Source organism: Salvelinus sp. IW2-2015, linkage group LG13, assembly GCF_002910315.2.
Source record: "Salvelinus sp. IW2-2015 linkage group LG13, ASM291031v2, whole genome shotgun sequence".
NCBI lineage: Eukaryota > Metazoa > Chordata > Actinopteri > Salmoniformes > Salmonidae > Salvelinus > Salvelinus sp. IW2-2015.
Window position 1 is genome coordinate 1,911,485 of NC_036853.1, and position 9,161 is coordinate 1,920,645.

The 9,161-nt window shown below is 42.8% G+C and overlaps 1 protein-coding gene across 1 annotated transcript in view; it reads left to right on the forward strand.

The window, feature by feature from the left end:
• The window catches only part of LOC111971782 (tripartite motif-containing protein 16-like), a 15,111-nt gene extending 7,425 nt beyond the window's left edge, over positions 1-7,686 (forward strand). The window contains exons 3-7 of the mRNA XM_070446336.1: positions 5,074-5,127; positions 5,788-5,933; positions 6,077-6,236; positions 6,659-6,718; positions 6,958-7,686. Of these exons, the coding sequence (XP_070302437.1) occupies positions 5,074-5,127; positions 5,788-5,933; positions 6,077-6,236; positions 6,659-6,718; positions 6,958-7,481 (944 nt within the window). The 3' untranslated portion in view covers positions 7,482-7,686. The remainder of the gene's footprint in view (positions 1-5,073; positions 5,128-5,787; positions 5,934-6,076; positions 6,237-6,658; positions 6,719-6,957) is intronic.
• The last annotated feature ends 1,475 nt before the right edge of the window (positions 7,687-9,161 follow it).

Sequence of the window (9,161 nt, forward strand, 5' to 3'; positions counted from 1 at the left end):
AACCCAAGAGAAGATGCACCCTTGTGGGCCCCCAGAAAGCCGATCAGAAAGTCAGGGACCCAGTTGCACAGGGCGGGGTCGATGACCCATGAGGGTCTTGAGCTTAAACTTCTTTACGGCTGAAATCCCGCTAACGAGATCGATATGACAACAGGCATAGTGAAAGTGCATGGCGCCGAAATTTTTTTCACACAACAAAAATCTCATAATTAAAATCCTAAAATACAAGTATTTTACATCGATCGCATTTTAAAGATAAACTTGTTGTTAATCCCACCACAGTGTTTCGATTTGCAAAAAGGCTTTACGACGAAAGCACACCAAAACGATTATGTTAGGCAGAGCTAGTCACAGAAACACAGCCATTTTTCCAGCCAAAGAAAAGGAGTCCACAAAAAGCAGAAATAGAAGATAAAAGTTAATCACTAACCTTTGATTGATCTTCATCAGATTGACACTCATAGGACTGTCAATGTTAACACAATACCATGTATGTTTTGGTTTGATAAAGTTCATATTTATAATCCAAATATCCTCAAGTTTACATTGGCCGCGCTTATGTTCAGCTAATGTTGTTTAAACTTCCAAAAATCCAGTGAAAAATTTTTTTGGCAGAGAGCCACATCAATTTTACAGAACTACTCCTAATAACATTGATAAAAGATACAACTGTTTATGCACTTGAATTAAAGATACACTTCTCCTGTAATGCAACGCTGTGTCCAGATTTCCAAAACACTTTATGGAAAAAGCCCATCCATCGCAATAATCTGAGTACGGCGGCTCAGACACAAAACAAGCCATACAGGTACCCGCCATAATTGTGGAGTCACAGAAGGTCAGAAATACATTATAAATATTCACTTTACCTTTGATGATCTTCATCAGCATGCAGCTCCCAGGAAATCCCAGTTCCAACAATAAAATGTTCTATTTTTTGTTCGATAACGTCCATAATTTTTATGTCCAAATACCTCCTTCTTTGTTTTTTGGCGCGTTTAGTTCCAAAATCCAAAATTGATGACGCCGAGGCCGGACGAACAAAAGTAAAGAAATTCCCATTACATTTCGTAGAAACATGTCAAACCGATGTATAGAATCAATTTTTAGGATGTTTTTTTAAATAAATCTTCAATAATGTTTAAACCGGCAGAGGTTCCTTTGTCTTTAGACATGCATGGAACGTCAGCTTACTCTCACGGGTGGGTGCGAGACCTTGAGCTCAGGCACTCTGGTTGACAGCTCTCATTCTCTCGCCCCTTCAAGTAGCAAAGGTTCTACAAAGACTGTTGACATCTATGGAAGCCTTAGCGAGTGGCAATCGGACCACATTTACCACTGTAATCTTGGATAGGCCAAAGAGTTTGAAAAAACTAGCAAACTCAGATTTCCCATCTTTTCCCTGGTTGGATTCTTTTTCTGGTTTTTTGGCCTACCATATGAGTTATTTGATAACTCACAGACTAATAATTTAAACAGTTTTAGAAACTTCCCATGTGTTTTTCTATCCAAATGCTAACCTAATAATAATGCATATCTTAACATCTGGGCCTGAGTAGAAGGCAGTTTAACTCTGGGCACTCTTATTCATCCAAGACTTCTCAACATACTACCCCCAGCCATCAAGAAGTTAATGACGCAGTTTGGAGGGTACTATCGGGTATTAATGGGGAATTTATATGGGGAATTTATATGTTTTTAAAGTAATAGTAATGAGAATTCTGAAACTGACATTAAAGAGGTAAATGCTAAAGTATTTCACCCTATAGTTTAGCAGAGGCTTAGACAATCGTGTTAAGACATACTACTAGAATTAATTGTGAGACAGTGGGACAATAATTGGGTCGTTTGTGTGTGTAAAGAGGGAAACTGACCAACTAGACCATGTTTTGGTACTTCGTGAGACCAAGGACAGGAGATGAAGTTGCCTCCACCCAGGGAGGAACAGATTGCGCTTGTGACTTGTAGGCGCTGTAAGGAGTTTATAGAAAAGGCTATGTGTCCATTTAGGACTTTTTAGGGAGCTCTCATGAATTAACAACTACGAACCTTTGCAGAATCCTTGAGTCTTTGCCTAATTCTTATTAACGCCTAGGCCTTTACTACCTAGGGGAATTGGTCAAAGCTATAGTGATTGTTATCATCTTGGGATTTGAAAGATTCCTCGTGACCAAATGACGCCGCTTAATCCGGAGGCCCAGCCGTACCAACATGTCAGAGGAAACACTGTACTCTGCGACAGTGTCAGCGTGCATCTGTAAGCACGCGCCGGCCCGCCACAGGAGTTGCTAGTGCGCGATGGGACAAGAACATCCCTGCCGGCGCCAAACCCTCCCTAAACCCGGACAACGTGGACCAATTGTTAGCGCCCACCTCATGGGTCTCCCGGTTACAGGCCAGCTGGCAACAGAAGCCTGGGACTCGAACCAGGATCTTAAGTGACAGCAGCTAGCATTGCGATGCAGTGCTTTAGACCCCTGCACCCCTCGGGAGGCCAGTCCATATATTTTAGTTAGCTATCTGTTCCACAGCCATGAGAAAAAACTAACTAGAGATTGCCTCCCGAGTGCCGCAGGCGATCTAGCAGGCGCTCAACTACAGACCCGGAATCGCATCCTGGGCTGTTTCCACAACCGGCGTGATGCGGAGTCCCCTAGGGCCGCACCACAATTGGTCCAGCGTCATCGAAGTTAGGGGAGCGTTTGGCCAGGGTTAGGCCCGTCATTGTAACATATAGAATTTGGTTCTTACTTACTTTTGCCTAGCCTAAATAAAAGTTTTTTAAAGTTTAATTCATGTACAAGAATTAAAAACAATGGATTTTAAATGGATTTTGAAAATTTGAAGATCAAATCAGTGCAGAAAAAAAAACATTTGTCAAGGACAAACAGGCAGAATGAATCATCATATCTGGGGACCATCACCACCAGCATGAGTAGAATCATATGTGGACCCCAAAACTACAGTTTTAACCAGCTCAGCTATAGACTACACAGCATGACTAGTAAATCTATCATGGACCCCACTACACCTTTCACGCAGCTCAGCAGGTACCAGAGAAAAGACAATCAACAGAAAACCCAGGATAGAGTGGCTGAGTGAATGTGGTCTGGACTCTGTGGAGGAGGGTCATGTGTCATAGACGCTGTAGAAGGACAGAGTACCTGCCTTGTGATCAGGGTTAGACTCCTCTCTGGAAGGCTTGAAGGGCCTGGAACTTTCGTCCTAAAAACTATTGTGTCTGAACCAAGAAACCATTCACCACTATGTAGTGTAAAACTTCCAGGACTTGTCATTGAGGTCTTCCAAATTATCCTGTACTCTCTCCCCTGCTCTTCTGATCGTAAGTCCAATATGTTCTTTATATGAGAACTCGCAGAGCGGTATTTTTCGTAACAAATACACACACGAACTTGATGGTGCTGTGTCAAGAGAGGGGGTGCACTGCTCTAGCTGCCAATTTTACATTAAAGTCGGAAGTCTGGTCCTCCCACTGTGAAACGCGTCCAGACAGACCCTCGTGCGTAACGCATGCGAGAGCAAGATGCAAGGTCGCTCTTGTGTAAATGTGTCTGGATTGATACAGGGATAATGGCTTGGACTGTTGGCTGGTTAATACGGATCATCTTAGTACTATTCCATTTCAGCAGAGCAAGAGATCGAGTAGGAAGTCAGATGGGCTGGGATTTTGAGGTCCAGTGTGGATTGATGACAGGAATCTGCGGAGAAGATGCAGAGCATTGTAGGACCCGCAGAGTGGCCAGAGTTTGATTAAAGTAAGTTAAGCTCAGAACGTTGCTATTGTATTTCTGTTCCTCACTCTGATTACGAGCACCAGATTGTACTAAAGTCTAGATGAGAATTATAGGAGTGATGTCGGATCGCGATAAGTATGATGCTTCGTGCATATGTAGATAAGAGATTCTACTAGTCGCCTATACTCTATTGTCCTACAGGAAGAGAGGTATGTTCATGAGCACGTCTGTGCAGATAAAACACTCAGAGCGGTCGCTATGTATGTGTTGTCATTCACTAAGTCATAAGAGACTACTGACGCCCGTCTAGAACTAACCATGACTTTCCTCCTGGCTCTACTAGGGCGTCGTGGTAACGCGACGAGGTACCAAATATCTCCACTATCTGACTCTCTCTCTCAGCCACTTCCTATCTCTGGGTTTCTTGTTGTGATGTTTCTCTGGTACTGCGAGGTGGGTTAAACTGTAGTGGGGTCGATATAGAGTATCTTAGTCATGCTGGTGTTATCTATAGGCTGAGCTGGTTATACCGTAGTGGGGTCCACATATATTCTACTTCATGCTGGTGGTGTGATGGTCCGCCAGATATTGATGATTCATTCTGGCTCTGTTTGTCTTACACATGTTTTTTTCTGACTGATTGTAATTCTTCAAGTTTTCATCCATTAAAATGCATTTGTTTTACTCTTGTACATCCCCTTTTTTTCTGTTTTTTGGTATTCCGTTGCTGGCTCTCGTGCGGGCGTTGCTCCTTCATTCTCTATTTCTCAGAGAGATTGTTAGGCAGTGTCACGTAAAAAATAGACTGTTATTAACTTCACAATAAAGAGACTCACATTGTAACCAACCTCTTTCTCGGTCTTGGCTCTGGAGGCAGTACAAAATCGCACTATATTCACTACAGAGACACACTAAATCACATTGACAGAGAGGAGAATGTTCTCATCATACCCTATTCAAGGTTCCTTAACAGCTTCTACCCACCAGCTATAAGAAAGCTGAACAATTAATCAAATGGCAAGCCAGACATATTTCCTCAAATAACTTGTACCCTCGCACATTGACTCGGTAAATATTTTCTTAACTCAATTTCTTCAATGGCATTGTTGGTTAAGGGTCTGTAAGAGTCAGCATTTCACATTAAGGTCTACACGCTGTTTGATTCGGCGCATGTGACAAATGGCTGTTTAGGACCTTTTGTGGTCTACAGTTTGAATTTACATGACTTAATAATGTTGTCGAATTTCACACACACCTGTAGTGGAGATCTTGGTCCATATCTCCTTTAAGGAAGTCTCTACTTTCTCTCTCAATTCAGACACAGTCTTTACTCACATCTCCAAAGTACTGAAGGGACGGACAACGATGCTGGGTAAGTCTGAAGATACACTGATACTGAGAGAGACTGATAACTCTGGAGAGAGAGAGCAAAGAGAGAGACAGAGATAGAGACAGAGAGTGAGAGAGTGAGAGAGAAATGAGAACTAGTATTAATGATTAAGAGTTTAATATTAAGTTTTAAATTCAATCACATGTAACAAGACAGTTTAGCACCTGGAGGAAATGGATGTGATCCTCTGTGTGTGAGAGCTGCTTCAGCTCAGTGCTTCTCTTCCTCAGCTCAGCTATCTCCTGCTTCAGTTGCTCCGGGAGTCCTTCAGCTTGACTCACATAAGCCTTCTCTTGGGCTCTGATCAGCTCTTTCACCTCAGAGCGCCTCTCTCAATGGAGCGGATCAGCTCAGTAAAGATCTGATCACTGTCATCCACTGCTGCCTGTGCAGAACGCTGTTAAGAGGAGAGAGAGAGAGAGAGAAAGAGTAAGAGGGAGAGAGAGAACGATAGAAGGAAAGAGAGAAAGAGAGCAGACAGAAAGAGAGCTTGAGACTGACTTGTCTTACTTTAATGAGCCATCCTCATTACACTAACCTCCCCCATACAAACACATTGGCGTGCCAACACACCTCCTCCCACAGATCAACCTCATACAGCACCAAACCCAGTACAATCACCATCCGCACCACATTATACAGTACACAACAAGTACCCCACCACCACAGGTGACAATACACATCCCAGAAGCCACATGCAACTGAAGCAGGAGATAGCTGAGCTGAGGAAGAGAAGCACTGAGCTGAAGCAGCTCTCACACACAGAGGATCACATCCATTTCCTCCAGGTAGCTAAACTGTCTTGTTACATGTGATTGAATTTAAAACTTAATATTAAACTCTTAATCATTATGTACTGGTTCTCATTTCTCTCTCACTCTCTCACTCTCTGTCTCTATCTCTGTCTCTCTCTTTGTCTCTCTCTCTCCAGAGTTATCAGTCTCTCTCCAGTATCAGTGTATCTTCAGACTTACCCAGCATCGTTGTCCGTCCCCTTCAGTACTTTGGAGATGTGAGTAAGACTGTGTCTGAATTGAGAGAGAAAGTAGAAGACTTCCTTAAAGGAGAATGGACCAAGATCTCCACTACAGGTGTGTTGAAATTCGACAACATTATTAAGTCATGTAAATTCAAACTGTAGACCAACAAAAGGTCCTACAGCCATTTGTCACATGCGCCGAATGCAACAGCTGTAGACCTTAATGTGAAATGCTGACTTACAGACCCTTAACCAACAATGCCATTGAAGAAATTGAGTTAAGAAAATATTTACAAAATAAAATTAATAAAAAATTATAATAAAAAAAACACAATAAAATAGCAATACCGAGGCTATATACCTGTACCGAGTCAATGTGCGAGGGTACAAGTTATTTGAGGAAATCTGTCTGGCTTGCCATTTGATTAATTGTTCAGCTTTCTTATAGCTTGGGGGTAGAAGCTGTTAAGGAACCTTGAATAGGGTATGATGATAACATTCCCTCTCTCTGTCAATGTGTTTGTGTGTCTGTAGTGAATATAGTGGATGTTGTACTGCCTCCAGAGCCCAAGACCAGAGAAGAGTTGTTACAATGTGAGTCTCTTTATTGTGAAGTAACTAACAGTCTATTTTTACTGACACTCCTAACAATCTCTCTAGAAATATATAGCAATAGTAGATCTAATCAAAGACTGGGTATCTATCCGACTCCTCATATTTCTCTGATTTGATCTCTGCTGTGCTCTAATCAAAGACAGCGTAGATACCTGAAAATCTGATTAACTTATTTGTTCTCACTCCCCTCATTGGTCTCTGCTCTGCTCTTCTCCCAGATTCCTGTCAGCTCACACTGGACCCAAACACAGCACACACACGTCTCTCTCTGTCTGAATGGAATAGAAAGGTGACCTATACASGCCAAGTCCAACCATATCCTGATCATCCAGACAGATTCACAAACGACTTGATGGTGCTGTGTAGAGAGGGTCTGTCTGGACGCTGTTACTGGGAGGTGGAGTGGAGTGGGCTGTGTGTTATTACAGCAGTCTCATATAAAGACATCAGCAGAACAGGSAGAAGTAATACATTTGGACTCAATGACAAGTCCTGGAGTTTACACTACTATGGTGATGGTTTTTGGTTCAGACACAATAGTGTTAGGACGAAAGTGCCAGGCCCTCAAGCCTCCAGAGTAGGAGTCTACCTGGATCACAAGGCAGGTACTCTGTCCTTCTACAGCGTCTATGACACCATGACCCTCCTCCACAGAGTCCAGACCACATTCACTCAGCCACTCTATCCTGGGTTTTCTGTTGATTGTCTTTTCTCTGGTACTGCTGAGCTGGTTAAACTGTAGTGGGGTCCATATAGATACTAGTCATGCTGGTGTAGTCTATAGCTGAGCTGGTTAAACTGTAGTGGGGTCCACATATATTCTACTCATGCTGGTGGTGATGGTCCCCAGATATGATGATTCATTCTGCTCTGTTTGTCTTTACAAATGTTTTTTTCTGACTGATTTGATCTTCAAAGTTTTCATCCATTAAAATGCATTGTTTTAATCTTGTACATGAATTAAACTTTTAAAAAACTTTTATTAGGCTAGGCAAGTAAGTTAAGAACCAATTCTTATTTACAATGACGGCCTACCCTGGCCAAACGCTCCCCTAACTTCGAATGACGCTGGACCAATTTTGTGCGGCCCTAGGGGACTCCCGATCACGGCCGGTTGTGAAACAGCCCAGGATCGATTCCGGGTCTGTAGTGACGCCTTAGATCGCTGCGCCACTCGGGAGGCAATCTCTATGTAGTTTTTCTCAGTGGCTTGGAACAGATAGTAACTAAAATATATGGACTGGCCTCCCGAGTGGTGCAGTGGTCTAAAGCACTGCATCGCAATGCTMGCTGTGTCACTAGAGATCCTGGTTCGAGTCCAGGCTCTGTTGCAGCYGGCTGYAACCGGGAGACCCATGAGGTGGCGTACAATTGGCCCAGCGTTGTCCGGRTTAGGGGAGGGTTTGGCCGGCAGGGATGTTCTTGTCCCATCGCGCACTAGCAACTCCTGTGGCGGGCCGGGTGCAATGCACGCTGACACTGTCGCCAGATGTACAGTGTTTCCTCTGACATGTTGGTACGGCTGGCTTCCGGGTTAAGCGGGTATTTGTCACGAGAATTTTCAATCCCAATGATGATAACAATCACTATAGCTTTGACCAATTCCCCCTAGGTAGTAAAGCTAGGGTTAATAAGAATTAGGCAAAGACTCAGATTCTGCAAAAGGTTCGTAGTTGTTTATTCATGAGAGCTCTAAAAATCCTATAATGCACATAGCCTTTTCTATAACTCCTACAAGCGCCTACAAGTCTACAAGCGCATCTGTTCCTCCCTGGGTGGAGGAACTTCATCTCCTGTCCTTGGTCTCACAGTACCAAAACATGTCTGTTGTCAGTTCCTCTTTATCACACACAAACACAATGTCCCCACTGTCTCACAATATTCTAGTAGTATGTCTTAACACATTGTCTAAGCTTCTGTAACTATTAGGGTGAAATACTTTAGTCATTTACTCTTAATGTCAGTCAGATTCTCTTACTATTACTTTAAACATATAMATTCCCATATAAATTCCCCATTTAATACCATAGTACCCTCCAAACTCRTCATTAACTTCTTATGGCTGGGGGGTAGTATTGAGAAGCTTGGATGAATAAGGTKCCCAGAGTAAACTGCCTGCTACTCAGGCCCAGATGTTAAGATATGCATATTATTAGTAGATTTGGATAGAAAACACATGGAAGTTTCTAAAACTGTTTAAATTATGTCTGTGAGTATAACATAACTCATATGGCAGGCAAAAACCTGAGAAAAAAATCCAACCAGGAAGTGGGAAATCTGAGGTTTGTAGTTTTTCAACTCTTTGCCTATCCAAGATACAGTGTAAATTTGGTCCGATTGCACTTCCTAAGGCTTCCACTAGATGTCAACAGTCTTTAGAACCTTCTACTGTGAAGGGGGAGAGAATGAGAGCTGTCAACCA